Genomic DNA, 19,624 nt, shown 5'->3' on the forward strand with positions numbered 1-19,624 from the left:
ATGCAATACTTTTATTTTAATCCCTTTTGAGACAGCTCATTTCCAACATTATTTATTACTGTCATTGCAGACAGTTCAATTGAAATTTCACCAAATTTACATGAGTTGATATATTTAAACATGTTTTAATATTTTAAAATTATTTCAAATAATTTGCTGGCACTTGGTGTCCACTTTCCTGGCTGTCTCAAGTTATTTTGCAACTTAGGCAGATCCCCAACTCATAAATGAAATATATGCAAGTGAGTCTTGATCATTTTTTTTTACCATAGTGGAAAAAGGCTTGGAAATCCTTGTCATTTGGGAGATCCTCATATCTTTGTATGGATCAGCACCTTTCATCTTAAAGTCTGAGATTGCATAAAATGCTGGTGAATGCCATGTTGTTCCAGCTGTGTGTATACATGGGGTGAGATGAGGAATGGATAATACCATAACAGGATTTAATATGAACAGAAACATTGTGCTAATCTTTTCTGACTATAAACAAACTTTTGAAAAGCATCTGGCTCTAATTTGGCTCCCCCAGAGATCATAATTTTAAAATATATTAAACAAAAATGTCTGCTTTTCTTTCTTTTATTTAGCGTGCAGCTTATGACTTTATGGCACTGTTCCATTAAACATTCCTCGTGCCATGGTTTGCACAGAGAAAGAGCTGTATGAGTGAGCTCTGCAAGTGTATGTAAATGATAACAGTACGATACTGATTTCACTACCTGTGGGGAAAAAAATCAATAACTCAAATGTGAGAGACTCAAGTATATAGTTGGTGGGAATGATAAAGTAGATCATATCACATTTTATCTCCTTTTTATCATATTAATGATATTGTAAATAAACTGAAATGTTCCTTGATTGTGATTTTATTTTGTTGCTAATTATAGAATTATACAGATTCTGTATTGCACGTAGAAGCATTGAGTATTCTACCCTCTATCATAGTTCTACTCGTTAAGTGTGTGTTTCTGATTTTTTTTCTGATATGCAGCAAATGAGGCTTGATTTAGAAGATGTATTGTCATCAGAAACATATAAATCTGTAAGAAATATACTTCTGAAGTTAAACATTAACAAGATCAAGGCTTCAAACACAAAAGGATATTCATAACTCTTCTTGCAGTTTTTTACAATATGTAATTGTTTCAAACTAGAAACACTTCACCAAATGCTTTATAAAAATAATTCAAGATTTGCACTCAAATAGCACCTCTCCTGATCACTGGACAACTCAAAGTTTACAAGCAATGAGACACTTTCCAAGTATAGTCATTGTTATTAATGTAAAAAATGCACTAGTCCATTTGTACACAGCAAGCTCCTAAAATAGCAAGTTGTTGATGGTCAGATAATATCATTTTGAGGTGTCAGTTCAGGGATAACTATTGCCCAGATCATAAAGATACATTCACTTTCTACACAAACCCTTTTTGTTTTATCAGAACTTTGGGCTAACATATGAACAGTACGTCTTTAAATATTATGAAAATGCAATTTAACCAACAACTGTACATTATGTAATTAACCATAATAAATCTTGCTGTTAATATGCTAATGAATAATGTACTGCGCAAATATTAGTAACAAAGAAATTATTTCATATTAGCTTCATCTTTCCCATCATTGCACTGCAAATGTAATTATCTTGGTTACCTGCTTGTATTGCTTGAATCCTTTCAACCTCAAGTAGTTCCATGCAAATGCCCCGTCCTTGCATGAGCGTCTCCAAAGGTTTGGATTCCTCGAGCTGGGGATAACAGCGAAGACCTGCACCACAGCGTGCTGTGTACACCCCACATGGCTGGCCATGAGATAGGGCACATATCCGACAGCAGCCACAGCCTGGCTCCCTCACCAACTCCTCTGTGCATGTAGTATCCACGGGTGGGCAGTGTGCCAACCTCTCTTCGGTGCAGGGCAAGCAGCGGATCGGCCCAGATGCCTCAAGCATCAATGGGGAAAACATCGCAAGCAGAACACTCCAATACTTTAAAGGACACATCGAAACACAGTAAGTAAACCAGATGCAGAAAAGGAGTGTACTCACAATGCCTAGCCTCTGCGAGGGCAGTCAGGATTATTTATACAATGGTTAGACTAGTTAGTGATAAATTCCGGTCAGGACTCTGATTAGCTATTCCTTACATGTGGGTGTAATCGTACAGCATGAAGTGGAAAAATACTTTCGCTGGGTCTTAAATACATAGTTGTACCAGTAAGAACTTGAAGAATTGGGTTATAGCCAAAACAACATAGTCGTGACTTGACATTCTATTTATCCCAAGAAGCAGATGGATATACAGTGATAACTTCATTACTTTTCCAGCAATAAATCTGCTCTGTACTTCACAGTACAGAAACAATGACAGGGAATACTAATGCACTTTTGATCTCTATAGTTTCTTCATTTTGAAGAAGAAAAATAAAGCAAAAATGACTGAAGAGTTTGGAGTAGGTATAATAGAATTCAGACGCAAATGAGATATCTAATTTCTAGCAGCTGACTTCAGCTGCAGAGGAAATAAAAACCTGAGTAAGGAAAAGCTATTAGACAGTTCAGTGAGCTGGGTTAAATGCTGCACCAATGTTTGAGATTACATTAGCTTTAGAAACATTTTATTTGGAATCAAGGTCTTCAAGAATCAGCAGGGTTGTCTTTGTTTGTTGTTTTCAATTTTGATATTAAACAGAAAGCACAGCCTTTGTGATGAAATGGAGCAGTACCAAGAATTAACATGCTTGTGCTCGCATTTGGTGCTGCCATATATTTCATGTCAATGTACTTTTATTCAATTTAAACAAATGTCACTCCACTACTCACGCTTGGCAGTAAAAGTTTTACAATGTGCAGTCAATTTGGAGTGCTCAATTTCAGTGGTTTTATATAGAAATATTAAAAGTGCCAGAACATTCAGCTCCTCTAGCTGACTCCACTTCTCAATTCGCTCACAGCTGATCAGCTCCTTGATTTCATTTTCATGCTTTTGCCTTGATATCTTTACCAAACCAAAAACTATCTATCTTACCCCTGAAAGCTCCAATTTCCCTATCAGTCACAGCCTCATGGGGGACAGTGTTCGAAATTTTTAGTTAGCTTTGTGTGAAAAATGCATCTGACCATAAGACCGTCAGAGGTAGGAGAACAAGCAGGCCATTCAGACCATCAAGTGGCTGTGCTATTTAATGAGATCATGGCTGCTCACATAATCTTCAATCCCATTCTCCTGCCTTTTGCCCTGATTTGCCCCTTTTCCACCACTAGTTGATAATCTGTTTACATCAGCCTTGAATATACTTAATGATCCAGCCTCTACAGCCCTCTATTGTAAAGAATTCCACAGATTCACAAACGTCAGAGAGAAGAAATTCCCCATCACTTCTGTTTTAAATGCACAACCACTTATTATAGGACTTTGTCCTCTGGTCCTAAATGGGAAACAACTGTTCCTCATATGATTTATCGAGTTCCATAAAAAACTTCAATATTCCAATAAGTTTGTCTCTCATTCTATGATACAGGCCCAAACAACTCAACCTCTTTTCATAAAATGTCTCTCCATATCTGGTATCAATCTCTTGAACTTTCTCTGGGCTGCCTCCAATGCCAGTTTATCTTTCCTTGGATAAGGGACCAAACTTTTTGCAGCATTCCTGCTGTGGTATCACTAATGTCTTGTATATTTTGAGCAAGATGCCCTTATTTTTATTCTCTGTTACCTTTGACATAAGTGGCAACATTCAATTTGCCTTCCCTATATCCTGCTGAACTTGATAGACTGGAATTTTCTGATTTATGAACAAAGACTTCCAAACACCTCTGTACTGTAGTTTTCTGCAGTCTTTCTCCATTTAAATAACATTCCGCTCCTCTGTTCTCCTTTACCAAAGAGCATAACTTCACATTTTCCCATATCATATTCCTTCTCCTTATGTATTCTGCTTGTCTCCTCAATGAATTCTAATAAAGTTGTCACACATGATTTCCCTTTGTGAAGTCACGCTGACTATGCTTGATCATATATATTTCTAAATTCTCTGCTATTGCATTCCTTTTAATAGATCCAACAACTTCCCAATAGTACTTTAAACTAACTGACTGATAGCTGTTTTCATCTCATTTCCTCTTTAAATGAAGTTGTTACATTGGCAACAAAAACAGAAATTGCCCTGTTCCCCCAAAACCCCAGTTCTGAGGAAGGGTCACTGGCCCCAGAACGGTAACTGACTTCTCGCCACAGATGTTGACGGACCTGTTGAGCTTTTCCAGCAATTTCTGTTTTTGTTTCTGATTAACAGCATTCGCAGTTCTTTTGGTTTTTGTTATATTGGCAGTTTTCCAATTCTCTCAGACTTTCCTACAATCAAAGGATCCATAGAAGATTACTACCAGTGCACCTATTACATATGCAACTACTTCCTGTCAGATTCCAGAATGCATTCCTTGAAGTTGAGGATAATTTTCAGTCTTTAGTTTGCCAAGCACTTTTTCTACAGTGGTCAGTGTTGTGTTTATTTCCTTTCCTCCTATTGCCACTTGATTATTTAGCAATTTTGGAACACAGTGTCTTCCCCAATGAAGACTGATGTAAAGTACTTATGCAATTTCTCTGTCACTTCCTGGTTCCCTGATTTCATTTCACCATCTTTGTTCTGTAAGGGGGCTATGTTACCTTTGGTTTCGCTCTTCCTTTTTACATGTTTAAAGAAATCTTTGCTGACCATCCTGGTGTTATTTACAACCTTATTGTCAAAGTTTATTCTCTCCCATTTTATTACTTTTCGGTGATATTTTGTTGTTTATTAAATCTCTCTTAATCTTCCGGCTTACCAGTAATCTTTGCCACACTGTACGTTTATTTTTCTTTCAATCTGATGCAATCCTTAACTTCCCTGGTTAACCATGTTGGCTTATCATCTTCCTAGAAACCTTTATTTCTCTGCAATGTTTCTTTTGTTAAGAGCCATGAATTGTTTTCTTAAATGTTTATCATTTATCTTCAACTCACTTTGTTGATAAACTCTTTTTCAGTGCACTCCAGCTAAATCTGCTCTAATTCCTTGATTTTATTCTTCTGATTTGACTTGTGAATGGGTCCAGCTATAATTTAAAGGTTATGCCCCCTTTTTTGTTTTCTCCTGAGCATATCTCCCTTAAAAGGCTCTACTAACATTTGTGCACCTCAGTCGTAGAATCATAAGGGTCTGCATCACCAAAATGTTCCCCTAATTCATCAAGTCTGCACTCATCAAGAACAACCATCTATCTATTCCAGTCCCATTTTCCAGCACTTGGCTCATAGCCTTGTGTGGTTTGACATTGCAAGTGCACATCTAAATACTCCCGAAATGGAATGAGGATTTCTACCTCTACCACATTCACATGCAGTGAGTTCCATATTTCCACAAACCTCTAAATGAAAAGAAATTTCCTCACATCACCACAAAATCTCCTGCCCCTTACAATTAATCTCTGTGCCCTGGTCCCCCCTTCAGTGGGAAAAGTTCCTTTCTGAGCACCTCACCTATGCCTTCATATTTTTATATACCTCAATCTCATTCTCTTTCTGTTTCCCCTGCTTTGAGGAAAACAACTCCAGTCTGTCCAAACTTCCTTCATAACTAAAATGTTTCAGCCCAGGCAATGTTCTAGTAAATCTCATCTGCACCCTTTCTAATGCAAGCTTATCTCTCCTATAATGTGGATTCCAGAAATGCACACAACACTCTAGCTTGGTTGAACTAAAGTTTTACACAGTTCCAGCATAACCTCCCAGCTCGTAACACTATGGCTTGGCTAATAAAGGCAAGTATCCCATATGCCTTTTTAACCACATGGTCGACCTGTCCTGCTAACTTGATGAATCAACCTTAATTGTCTGTACTCAAGGGAATACAATCCAGTTAACATAATCTGATCTCATAACTTAACCTTCCAAGTCCCAAGAAGTATCAGTCTGTTGAATCTGTGTTGCATCCCCATTCACATTCAATAAATCCCACCTGAGGCAAATACCCCAAACTAAATAGAGAACTCCCAATGGGGGTTGGCCAAGGCTGTACTGCTCACAATTGAAGAACAGACCACTGTGTCTTGGATTATTTTCTTAAAGTTAGTTTTCTCCAGAAAAATCTGAGCCTTGATCCTGATAGAGATGGTCTGGCAAAGGCAGGAGGTGGACCTTATATAATTTCAGGTTGCTGTGCTTTTTGGAGAGTTTTGACTTCATAGCAAGTGTTGTTTTTCTTTTCCAGGATGCAAATAATACAGATATGGGGATATTGAAAGTAGCAACAAAAGAGCCTCAATCCTTGAAACAACAGTTCAAGCCTCTCGCAACTCTGTGCATGACTGCAAAGACTACTGGAAGGATGAACAAATGGATCACTGCATCAAGGTTCACGGGCCCATTAAGTTGGAGAAGTTAAAGGGAATAGTTGTCAGGATAGTAAACTTCAGGGAAAATTTACTGCTCACCAGGAACTGAGAGTATGAGACCTGAAGGCTGCATTGTCCACGTGATGTCAAGGAAAATGATATTTCCTCCTGGATGGTGTGGAATTTGGAGTAAGACGGGAAGGATCCATTTGATGAGGTACATATAGGTTTGAAAGACATAAGCATGACTAGAAAAAGAGTTTCAGCTAAGATAGTATCAGTTGTAGGGAGCCAAATTGGGCTTTTGCCCGAAACGTCGATTTTCTGCTCTTCGGATGCTGCTTGAACTGCTGTGCTTTTCCAGCACCACTCTAATCCAGAATCTGGTTTCTAGCATCTGCAGTCATTGTTTTTACCTAGCTAAATTAAAAGGCAGAGCTACAAAAATAATCATCTCTGGATTACTATCTGAAACATGAACAAACTGGCAAAGAGTAAATAAGGTTAGTGATTTGAATAGTAACAGATATAGAAATAGGGTTTGAATCATTGGAACTGGCAACAGTGCCAGAAAGAGGGAGCTGCATCATCGGGATGATTTTTACCTAGATTGTGATTGAACTAGAGTCAAAGAGTCATAAGGTTATACAGCACTGAGACAGACCCTTTGGTCCAACTCATCTATGCCGACCAGGTAATCTCCTCCCATTTTCTAGCATTTAGCCTACCTCTCTCTAAATCCTTGAAATTCATATATCTATTCAAATACCTTTTAGATGTTGTAATTTCACCCACCTCCACTATTTCTTCCGGCAGCTTGTTCCACCCTTAGTGACAGAATTAACTCACCTTGCCTTCCATTCTTCATTTCCCTCCAAAATTTCAAATGCTTTTCAGTATTCAAGTGCCAGCCTCGATCATTTTATAACCACAACTCCATAATAATGATCATATCACAGTCATTCATTTTTATTTGCAGCCTCAATTAATCTATCTTTCGGTTCAGAGACCTTCATCCAACTATCTGCAGCTACTCCATCAATGCTCTTTCTTTCATCATATGGTCAGAAGTGGGGATGTTCGCCGATGATTGCAAAACATTCATTGCGTTCATGACTCCTCAGATACTGAAGCAGCACATGTGCAAATGCACAAGACTTGGACGATATCCAGGTATGGGTTGACAAGTAGCAAATAATATTCAACCACACAAGTGTCAGGCACTGTCCATCTCCAGCAAGTGAGATTTAAACCTTCGCCTTATGAATTTCATTGGTATTACCATCACTGAATCTTTCACTGTAAACATCCTGGATGCTACCACTGAGCTGAAACTGAACTAGACTAATGATGTAAATAATGTGGCAGTGAAAGTTGGTTAGAATCTAGGAATCCTGCATTAACTCATGTCCTGTCTCTCCAAAGTTTGGCCACCATCTACAAGGCACAGGCCAGGAGTGTAATACAATACTCACCCAGATGCCTGGGTGGGTGTAGCTCCATTATTGCTCAAGAATCTTGACACCATTCAGGATAAATGAATCAGCTTCTTTGGCACTATATCCACAAATATTCAGCCCCTCTGGCATTGGCACTCAATAATAGCAGTGGTTGCAGTCTGCAAGATAGACTGTAGAAATTCAGCAACGCTACTTAGACAGCATCTTCCAAACTAATTACCACTACCTTCTAGAAAGACAAGAGTAGCAGATACATGGAACCACCATCACCTGTAAATCCCCTTCCACGCCACTCACCATCCAGACTTATAAATATATCACTTTTCCTCTGGTGTCCCAATATCTACTCTATCTGGCCCACTCATGATTTTGAAAAGTTCTATCAAATCTTCCCTCAGCCTTCGTCTCTTCAAGGAGAATAGTCCCAATGTCTTCAATCTATCCTCATAACTGAAATTCCTCATTCCTGTAAATTGGTAAATAGCTTCTGCATTTGCTCCAATGTGTTCACATCCTTCCTATAAGGTGGCACCCACAACTATATAGACACTCCAGCGGAGGACTAAGCTTCTTGTACAATTCAACATCTTCTCTTGCTCTTGCACCCTATGCCCAGATTGATAAAGCTAAGAACACTGTGTGCATTGTTTACTGTTCACCACCTCATGGAATCATGAGTACAGCAGAGACCCTTTGACTCATTAAGTCTGCTCCACCAATGGTTTATTTGGTGGATGACCTTTAAAAAAGAATGTGGAAGAACAATCAGGAATGCATTCAAATAGTAAAGGCTGGAGGTAACAAAAGCATGGAAGGACGCTTTCATAAAGAGATGAGATAAGTTAATGAAGTTGGGCACTGTGATAGAATTGGAAATAGCTAGTCTTGTTGATGTTACATTTATTTTCAAAATCTTATCACATAATAAAATGTGACATAAAAGTAGTGAAAAATTGGGCTGTCTGAACAGAAATATTTAGTGCATGCTGTGGTTCTGTTCGCCGAGCTGGAAGTTTTTGTTGCAAATGTTTCGTCCCCTGTCTAGGTGACATCCTCAGTGCTTGGGAGCCTCCTGTGAAGCGCATCTGTGGTGTTTCCTCCGGCATTTATAGTGGCCTGTCCCTGCCGCTTCCGGTTGACAACCAGGTAATATCATTCATCCTCCCCTTGCTGTTGTTTTTCAGGCTGGCAGCTCAGACTGCTTCCTTGACAAGGTGATGCAGTCAAAGATGGCATTCTCGGCCCAAAGTTACTCAATGCCAACGCTCACGATCATCTACATTCTTCCCCAGTAAATGTGAACAGCCTTCCACCGGTCTTGCCACACTCAACTACATTAACATTTCAAGTGCCACCATTTCACCATCTTGTCTATCGTTATCCTCTTCACAATTCATAATCTGTAAATTTTGAAACTGTGGTCCATACACCAATGAGTTGGCTAGATAGAGTAGATAGGGGAAAGATGTTTTCGCTCGTAAAAATAACACAACCAGGGAGGGATAGATTTAAAGTGATCTGCAATTGAAAAAAGGGTGAAGTGAGGAAAACCATTTTTGATCTGCAGGTAGTTAGAACATGGAGTGCACTGCCTGAAAATGGTGGTAAAAGTAGGTTCAATTGAAGCATTCAAAAAGGCACTGGATGATTATTTTGATTTAAAAAATGATATGCAAGGGCATGTGCAAAAGGCAGGAAACTGCCACGAGGTAATAATACTCCTTCAACATTCGATGTAGGTATATGGGCCAAATGGCCTCCTTCTGCAACATAACAACTCTGTGATTCTGTGAACTCTCTGATGACCATGTTCTGATTCACACCAAGTCACATAGCAACCATGTGTTAGCTGATATACATTGGATCCTCGTCAATTGCCATTTTGATTTTAAAATTTGCACCTTTGTTTTCAAATCCCTCCATGTCCACGCTTTCCAAATCTCTGTAATCTTCATCAGACTCGCAAACCTCTGAAACATGCATGTTCATTCAATTCTGGTCTCTTGAGCATCCCTGTTTTTTAATTGCTCTGCTACTGATGATTTTGCTTCAACTGCCTAGTCCTCAAGCTCTGGAATACTCTCTTCCCTTTCCCTCTCCATTATGATTTGGTCACTTAACACAATCCTTAAAACCTAACACTTTGACAAACCTTTCGGTCACCTGACCAAATTTCTCCTTATGTGGCTTGGTGTAGTATTTTGTTGTACTATCATCTTATGATGGTCCTTGTACACTTGTCTCCTTTATCTGAGCCAGTGGCTCTGAATGCAAGGTGAAGTGATGGTACTTCATAATGATCCCTCCCATTTCATTTTTCTCGATTGCTGTCTGGCCAGGGGACTGTTTGGGTAACTCAAAGAAGAAGGATAGAAACATGATGAGCAGAGGGTTTGGTGGGGGGTGGCATTGGGGGGGGGGGGGGGGGGGTGGGGGGGAAAGAGTGCTGGAATAAGACACACATTCTTGCATTATCTACAACCTGTACAATCCATTGTCAAAACAATGCACAATGAATTAACAGCCATTAGACCAAGCAAAATCACTCCCATTTATATTATTTAACCTTGCTGAAAATCTTTTGTAAATCATTACCTTGCTGAATGAATGTAACTTTTTTACAACCCGTGGGTGGCACGGTGGCACAGTAGTTAGCACTGCTGCCTCACAGCGCCAGAGACCCAGGTTTAATTCCCGCCTCAGGCGACTGACTGTGTGGAGTTTGCACGTTCTCCCCCTTGTCTGCGTGGGTTTCCTCCGGGTGCTCCGGTTTCCTCCCATAGTCCAAAGATGTGCAGGTCAGGTGAATTGGCCATGCTAAATTGCCTGTAGTAAGGGGTAAATGTAGGGGTATGGGTAGGTTGCGCTTTGGCGGGTCAGTGTGGACTTGTTGGGCTGAAGGGCCTGTTTCCACGCTGTAATGTAATCTAATCTAATCTAAATTAATAATCACAGCTGTGATTTGGAGGAGCCGGTGTTGGACTGAGGTGGACAAAGTTAAAAATCACACAACACCAGGTTATAGTCCAACAGATTTATTTGGAAGCACTAGCTTTCCATGCGCTGCCTCTTCACCCACTCACCTGATAAAAAGGCAGCGCCTCAAAAACTAGTGCTTCCAGAGAAACCTGTTGGACAATAACCTGGTGTTGTGTGATATTTAACTAATTACAGCTGAACAGCCTCACTCCCTCTGAAAGACTGGTTTATATATCTGAAATAGCAAGCTTCTCTATTATGTTAAAACTAATTCACAATTTGTTATGTATGTTTGTTAATGATGTTTCAATCTCTATTCAATCCTTTGTACATCTGTCAACATCTTTCGCACTCTTAAAATTTTAGTTAGCTTTAAAAAATTCAGGGCATACGTCTTCCTGGTTCACTGTCTCTGACAATACTTCAATTTTACTGTCTCTTTAAGCTGTTTGATACTTGATGTGTTTCAGAATGCATGCAGATCACTTTAACCAGGTGCCAAATACAAACTGCCATCTGGGAAGTGGAAATACATTCATGGAGATTGCAACTTGCTTTGACATCAGCAGCAAAGTCTATCACTTTGATGTTATGAGAACATTTGGTCCTGATTTTTTTAAGACCATAGAATACAGGAACAGAATTAGTCCATTTGGCCGATCAGGTCTGCTCCACTATTCAATAATGGTTAGTATGTTTCTCATAGAGCCACACAGCACAGAAACAGACCCTTTGGTTCAATTTATCCATGCCGACCAGGTATCCCAAATTTAACCAGTCTCATTTGTCTGCATTTGGTCCATATCCCTCTGAAACTTCCCTATTCGTGTACCTGTCCAAAGGTCTTTTAAATGTTGTAATTACACTCGCTTCCATCACTTCGTCTGGCAGCTCATTCCACACATGCATCACCCTCTGTATGAAAAGGTTGCCCCTCAGGTCCCTTTTAGATCTTCCCCCTTTCACCTCAAAGCCATGTCCTCTAGTTTTGGACTCTCCCACCCTTGAAAAAAGACTTAGCTATTCACCGTTTCTCTGTCCCTCATGATTTTATGAACATTTATAAGGTTACCCCTCAGCCTCCGACACTCCAAGGAAAAAAAGTCCCAAGCTATCTGCCTCTCCCTGTAACTCAAACCTTTCAGTTCTGGCAATATCCTTGCAATTTATTATGTGCACCCTTTCTAGTTTAACAACATCCTTCTTGTAGCAGGGCAACAAGAATTGAACACAATATTATAAAAGCGGCCTTACCGATGTCTTGTATAGTTGCAACATGATATCCTAACTCCTTTACTCAATGCTCTGATCAATTTCATTCTCCTGCCTTCTGCTGGTAACCTTTGATCATCAATTCCCTAACTAATCAAGAACCTATGTATCTTGGTCTTAAATACACTCAATAACTTGACTCCCACAGCACTCTGTGGCAATGAGTTCCACAGATTAACTACCCTCAGGCTGAAGAAATTCCTCCTAATCTCAGTTCTAAAGGGTCATGTCTTCACTCTGAGGCTGTGCCCATCCCAGTGTCTCCTACTCATGAAAACATTCTCTCCACAGCCACTCTATCCATGCCTCTCCATATTCTATAAGTTTCAATCAGATCTATACTTATCTTTCTAAGCTCCATTGACGACAAAATCAGGGTCCTTAACTATTCCTCATATGATAAGCCCTTCATCCAGGATCATTTTTATCATCCCCTTCTAGATCCCCTCCAATGCCAACATATCCTTTCTTAGACACAAGATAAAATTATACACAAATGTGGTTTGACCACAGCATTATACTGCCTCTGCAATACACCTCTGTTGTTATATTCTTAAAATGATTGCTAACATTGCATTTGCCTTCCTAACTGCCAACTGATGTTAACTTTTAGAGAATCCTGAACCAGGACACTCAAGTCCCTTTGTGCTTCAGATTTCTGAAGACTTCCCCCAGCTATAAAATAGTCTATGCCTCCATTCTTCCCATCAAAGTGCATGATCTCACACTTTCCCACTTGCTATTCTGCCAAGACAGTGAGCTTCTCTGCAATATTGAAAATGCTACAACAGAATCAAGAATTTCAGATCCCATCCCAGAATCTGGCACTCCTTATTTTTCACATAGATAGGATCTGGGGCAGGCTTTAGTTTATGACACTTTTTTTCTGAACACAGCAGGCCAGTTAAATGATTGGCTGCTTCCACTGAAATCAGAAGCCATGGGAGTCTGGAACCTAGAGTGTGAAGATTAGACCAGGTAAGCACTAATGCATTTGGATATTCACAGCACTCCTTCGAAAACCTTAGAGAACACTGCAGCTAAAGTCACAGGATACCTTGGGGTGATGTGCAGGATATACTGAGATGTTGGCATGAGGTTTCATTTGTGGGTCGGATCAGAAATTTTGGAGGTCAGGTGCTTTTCGGAGACTAAGAGTGGAGAAGACTGTGTATAAAAAGTGCATAAACATTGTGGTATTGTGCAACTTGTCAAGAGATCAAAAACTGCCCGGAACAGTTAAATTGTCCTTTTATGAATGTTTTTGGAATAGAATGTACTTTGCAATTTAGGAATTGAAGCAATATAGCTATATTTTTCTCCGATATACATGGTTACTTGCAAGTACTTAATAAGTTGTCATGGTAGAGGTGAGAGGCAAGTGGGTAGAATTTCGGACTAATTTGAATAGGCACATGAGTGGCCATGGGGCTGAGTAGAGGAGCATAAGATGGCACAGAGAATGAATGGAGGCCATTGTATTTTGAAGGCTGACAAGAAACAAGGGAGCATAGTGAGGTGTGTGGGTGTGAGGGCAATTGAAGGTGTGGTAAGGGCTGGAGAAATGTTTTACATTTGTCCACTTTCCATAATTTCAGAATCTGAAGAAAGCACTTGATTTGATAAAGTGTCATGATAAAGGCCATTACAGAAAATAAAGCTCATGGTGTAGGGGTAGCATACTGCCATGGATAGAAAACTGTCTGAGAAAGAGGAAACAGAGAGTTTCACTTTTGCAAGATGTAATGTGTGGTATGGTGCAGGGAGAAATGTTGAGCCCTGAACTACTTGCAATTTAAATACATTGGATAAAGAGTTGAAAGATTTGTCTATTCTGGCAGAAGAACTAACAAAGAAACACAGTATCTATCTAAATGGTGAGAGAGTGTGCAGAGTTACGAGATGTAGATAGATCTGAGTATGTTAGTACATGAGTCATAAGTGGCTAAATGCAGGTAACAGGAAGGAAAGTTAGAATGTCCTCATGTATTGTAAGGGAAATTGAAAGCAAGAGTGAGGAGGTTATGTTTCAGTGATTCTGGCCACTGGTGAGACCACATCCAGAGTACAGTGTAACTTTAATGGAGGTAAGACACCCTTTGGATTGTGAAAAGACAATTCTGTGTATTAATTCATGCACTCCTTGAGAGTGCAAAAACTGTCAAGGAATTGTCCAAAATAAGTGCAGAGTTTAAGAAAATGTGCTAGATATTGTGGAGTGTTTATTCTTATTTGTTAATACCAGTTATGTGCTGCAGTGCGTGAATTCCAAAACAAACATTTTTTTCACATTTAGGTTAACTGAACACTTTGAAGGGCAGCTCTGACTGCTTATTGAGTGTAAATGTTTGTTTAGATAAGCGGTTAACTACTTAAGTGATTAAATATTTAAAAATAAATATTTGTTTTTTTATAAGTGATTAGTTGAAGGAATTTCAAAGTGCAATGGGATAACCTCATCTTGGGAGAACCGGAATTCCAACCGGAACTCTATCAACAAACACATTGAGTTAGACCCCATCTACCACTCTCTGAGAAAAGGAACAGGAAGTGACTTCACCACAGGAAATAACATCACCACAGGAAATGACATCACTAACCCAAAGAAACCCAAACATATAAATAGAAAGCAGGAATTTTCAGCATTGCTTCACATGAGGTCCACTGAAGATGTTACCTAGTAAGGTAATGAAACGTCTGGAAAAGAACCTTTCAGCTCAGTGAGCAAACCTCCATCTGAGAACCACCTTACTGATCATAGTATCTCCCCTGCCAGGTAAGTATAGCATTCATTATTTTTAAAACAGTGAGAGTATTTTTCTCCAATCATGATATTACTGGATGCTGTCAGCATGCCCCTTAAGTTTTGTTCATAATGGATTTTAGGCAGATTGGTATGAAGGGGGAAAGGGCATAGGAAAGGAGTTGGCATAGGAGTTATGAAGTGCCATAGGGATGATTTATGTAGAAGGGTGGCACAAAAAATGGAGGGGTTATGGAGCAAGGGTGGATTCACAAAGGATGGCACAAAGGTCAGGGAGGCCTTGGAGCTGGGGAAATTAGCATAGATTGGTATACAGGTTCTGAGTATTTATAGAAATGGGTAGAAGGGAAGCACGTGGTTTGGATGAGACATGGGGAGTGTATGAAGGTGAGGAGGAGGAGGATAGAGCAGGAGGGATGCTTTATGTCTTCTTTGTTTTTGAAATGTGATTGCCATGCTAGAGCCTTGAGGCAAGCTTTCCACCTAGATCATTATCAAGAACTGACAGCCTCTTATGTTCTTTCTGCTTCACCCAATCCAACTTGCGACCTTGGACCAAAGATTAGAAGTGTGTGCAGCCATTTTTTAAAGGCAGATTCATGGACCTGGAATTTCTCAGGTCTTTGTGCCCCAGGCCTGGAAATTAAGATCAAAATCTTCAGACCACATCAGAAAATTCTGTTCCCAGCCACTGATTCCATTTTCCAACTGCATTCATTGTTTCACATTGAATTGACTATTCAGTGATTTTTCCATCTTGTTATCCTCTCTGAAGTCACTTTAACAAAGTCAGCCAGGCGGACCTCCTAGAATAAGAGTTCTCTGACTGCGGCTGTTAATATAGCCCAATCAGTGAGCCCTGTCTGACAAAAATAAACAGGAATGTCAGACATCCTATTCACTTGGAGAGCTGGTTCTGAGGAAACTGGATCAGTGTCAAGGATTCTCTATACATAAATAAGGTGTGATGTGGTGATGGGATACCAACCTCTGTGGAGTTATCTCACTCTCCACCACCTGACCTTTTCCACATTTGCATATCACCTGCCTTTACCCTGTGTCATCTGGACAAAACTGTCAACCATGATTTTGTTATCTCCAGTAGTTATAAACTCTATCACACCATGGTCAATAGTTATATTAAAAGTTACAAGCAGGCTGATAGTCCTACAAAGAAGAGAACCCTGCTATGAATATATGTAGCGATGGAAACAGTCAGTCTTTGCTGCATCGCCATGGCAGTGCCCTGACTAAACTGTCAACAACGATACACTGTTAACCACTCTTACACCATTTCCATGCCAACATAAAACAAGTAACTGGCACTCTTTTCTCCTATTGTATAAATTGCTATTTCATTTCTAAAATTAGATTCTTGTTTTAAATTTTTGATGATTGGCAAGTGAATTTCTCCCTTGAAATGTGGAGGCAGTTTCAATTGAAACATTCAGAGGACATTAAATGTTTTTATTCTGTATGTAATATGTGGCAAAGATATGCGAGGAGATTCACACGAGATAATAGAGCCAGACTATATAATCGTGTTAGTGCAGGCAAGATGGGCATAATGACCTTTTTTCTGCACTGTAATAATTCTGTGATTACAAGTACCTTCAACTTCATGTCTCTTTTTTAGAAATATTTAACTTCTGTGCTACCACCCAATTATCTATTGCACTAGACCTTCTAATATTCTTTAAAATTTTATATTCCACATGAAATTTAAATGACCAGTCTTTGTCTAAGTAAGAGTGTCACATGAGATTAACATACTATTAGATATATCCAATAAAACTTAGGTGTTACACTTTATAACATATTGAATTAAACATATTGAGCCAAACCTTTATATTGAGAGTGTTGTGACTATATCTTTTAAGTTTAGGGGCAAGTCAGGAAGTTAATAGAGCCTGCCAAGCCGCAGACCAAGATTCTAGAAACAGACAAGTATCCTTTCATTGACTTCAGAATCTGTTGAAGAACAACTGGCTTGCAATGGAGCCGAGAATATATCCAAACAATAAATAGCTATTAAAAGAACCAATTATGCATTGTTCCACTCAAACAATGAGGTAATAGATTCATCTAATTGACAGTGAGCAGCCCTGCAAAATTGTTACAATTTCATTAATTTTCTTTCAAAATAATGGTAAATGATTCCATCTCAAAAGGTTTCATATTGCAACACTTGAACAATTTTGAGTGTTCCGACTTGAATAGTATAAATAATGAGGTTTGGAAAAGTATAAGGTGTTGTGATTCTCAAATTAATTTTATTGATCTATGTTTTAAAATATGAATATGAAAAGAATATGATAGCACACTGATAGCTAAAGAACAGTTGAACAATATTATGCTGGACTCATCATTGGAAAATAGAAAACTCCCGAATTTCTTTCTGTTCAATTGTGTCATAATTTAATAAATGTTCCAGAGAAATTGAATCCTCCCAGTCTAGTTCATGTTTTAAACTTTAATCTACAGGCTAACTGGCCTCTTTCATCCAGGACCCATCTTACATTAAAGTATGACGTAACAGAACTCCAACAGCAAGTGATGATGGTGAGGAACAGCAGCTGGAGTAGTCAAGCAGACTTTCTCTGGAAAAATGTGTGTCTTTAGAGGAAGGTTGCTTATTGGCTAAAGGAACAGATTCCTCAAATCAGTGTAAACTGTAGGTTTCATCCATTGTAAATTTGTGAATACTTCCTTGTTTTACTTTTATTTCCATTCATATTTGTAATGACCTGATGCAGATGGAATAAATATTCCTTGTTTCATGATCTTTGGGCCATCCATGTGTTCATTTCTCATGTTATAATGCCACCAAGGTTTATATATCCAGTTCTCTTCCCTCACTCCTTTTACCCACTCCAAACCTTCATACCACTAACTCTGTATTGCATCTGGCTACTTACTTACTTGGAACATCTCACCATTCACTTCCTTATTGGTACTAATAACTATTTCACCTCTTTCATCTCATTGAATACCCAATTTGTCTCAGTCCATAATAAAATAACTGTAATATGCCTGGAAGAAGGAAGAGCCAAGACAGGTAATGGGTATCCAACATTCAGTTCCTAGTGAAGCAAAGCATGTTGGGCTTATCAGACAACTGCTCAACTTCCACTTCTGGAATTTACAGCATCTAGGTTCTCTATGGAGGCCGGCAGAATGGGAAACTGCATATTAGCAAGGTGAGTTTAAATAATAAAAGGTTTTTAATGCTTGCAGATAGGTCTTTTGTTGCTTACCAGTGAGAATTTTGTCTCACATGTCTTCAACATTTAGATCCAGACTTACCTACCAGAGGGAACTGAGAGACTGTTGTATGCTCTGTTTCACAGAAACTTGGCTCACCCCTGCCATTTCTGACAGTGCCCTACAAGCTGACGGGTTATTCATGCACAGCATGGACTGCACAGTGCTTTTGGGTAAGACAAAGGGCAATGGGGTATGCTTCCTGATCAACACTTCCTGGTGCTAAGACATAGCAACTGGCAATACAATGCTTCCTGCATCTAGAATATCTTGCGGTATTATGCCGTCCCTATTATCTACCACATGAGATCACCTCTAATATCCTGACAGCAGTCTACGTACCATCCTATGTGGATGTGAAGAATGCCCTATATGTGATTTACACTCTGGAGATAAAGTTGCCTGAGGCCTTATTCATTATGGCTCGTGATGTCAACCAAATCAACCTCAAGAGGGTGCTGCCAAAGTACCACCAACATATCTCCTGCCCCACCAGAGGAGTGAACATCCTGGACCACTGCTACACCATCAAAGAAGCCTCGGAAAATCAGATCACATGACTGTGTACCACCTTCCAGCTTACAAGTAGAAGTTGAAATGGGAGGACCCTTCACAGAAAGGATCATGCTGGTCCCAGCCAGCAGAAGAGCATCTCTGGGACTGTTTGGAATTGATGGGCTGGACCATATTCAAGTACACAGTGGAAAACCTGAACAAGTATGCCACTGCCACCACAAACTTCATTCGCAAACACATGGAGTATTGCATGCCAAAGTCATCAATCTGAGTGTTCCCCAAACATAAGCCTTGGATAAACCAGAAATCTATTCCTTGCTGAAGGCCAGATGTGCAATATTCAAGTCGGATGATCGAGATTAATACAGAATCTCTAGCTATAACCTCCAAAGCCATCCGAGATGCCAAGAGGCAGTACCGGTTAAGGTTAGAGACCCAAACCAACTTTACTGACTTGTGCTGCCTGTGGCAAGGCCTAACCAATGTAACAGGATAGAAAATGAAGCAGAGCAAGATGGTGGACAAAGAAACATCCTTTCCTGATGCACTCAATGCTCTCTATGCTTGGTTCAAGCAGAATGCTAGTGGTGCTGTCACCTGTTCTCTCCGTCACTGCAGACGTCCCTGGGAGTCAACCCAAGGAAAGCGATTGGCCTGGATGGTGTCCCCGGCCCAGCATTCAGATCCTGTGTGGACCAGCAGGCGGAGATATTCAACGACATCTTCAACCTCTCCCTACTATAAGCTGAAGTTCTTATCTGCTTCAAGAGGACCACCATTATCCCCATACAAAAGGAAGCACATGCAATGTGCCTTAATGACTGTTACCCAGTGGCTCTGATTTCAATAATCGTGAAGTGCTTTGCGAGACTGGTCATGGCCCACATCAACTCCAGTCTCCCATCCTACCTCGATCCCCTGCAATTTGGCCGCTAATGTAAGAGGTCCACAGTGGATGCCATATCCCTAGCCCTGCACTCATCCCTGGAACAT

At 39.8% G+C, this 19,624-nt stretch overlaps 1 protein-coding gene and 1 long non-coding RNA gene across 3 annotated transcripts in view; one reads left to right on the top strand and one right to left on the bottom strand.

Moving 5' to 3' along the window:
- LOC122549910 (insulin-like growth factor-binding protein 4) overlaps nt 1–2,148 on the bottom strand; it is a 92,367-nt gene extending 90,219 nt beyond the window's left edge. Inside the window, exon 1 of the mRNA XM_043690130.2 lies at nt 1,654–2,148. Coding sequence (XP_043546065.2) covers nt 1,654–2,002 — 349 coding nt within the window. The 5' untranslated portion in view covers nt 2,003–2,148. The remainder of the gene's footprint in view (nt 1–1,653) is intronic.
- Nucleotides 2,149–6,258: 4,110 nt separating this feature from the next.
- On the top strand, nt 6,259–17,854 carry LOC148149944 (uncharacterized). 2 transcript variants are annotated; one of them, XR_015757206.1, is made up of 4 exons: nt 11,310–11,502; nt 12,984–13,065; nt 14,505–14,863; nt 17,336–17,854. It is a non-coding gene; the product is annotated as an uncharacterized LOC148149944 (long non-coding RNA). The 2 variants fall into 2 exon arrangements; XR_015757207.1 differs by lacking the exons at nt 11,310–11,502; nt 12,984–13,065 and adding an exon at nt 6,259–6,593.
- Nucleotides 17,855–19,624: the final 1,770 nt, after the last annotated feature.

The sequence above is a fragment of the Chiloscyllium plagiosum genome, unplaced genomic scaffold, assembly GCF_037043375.1.
Source record: "Chiloscyllium plagiosum isolate Xiang-an unplaced genomic scaffold, Cpla_swu_hap1 HiC_scaffold_5, whole genome shotgun sequence".
Taxonomy (NCBI): Eukaryota; Metazoa; Chordata; class Chondrichthyes; order Orectolobiformes; family Hemiscylliidae; genus Chiloscyllium; species Chiloscyllium plagiosum.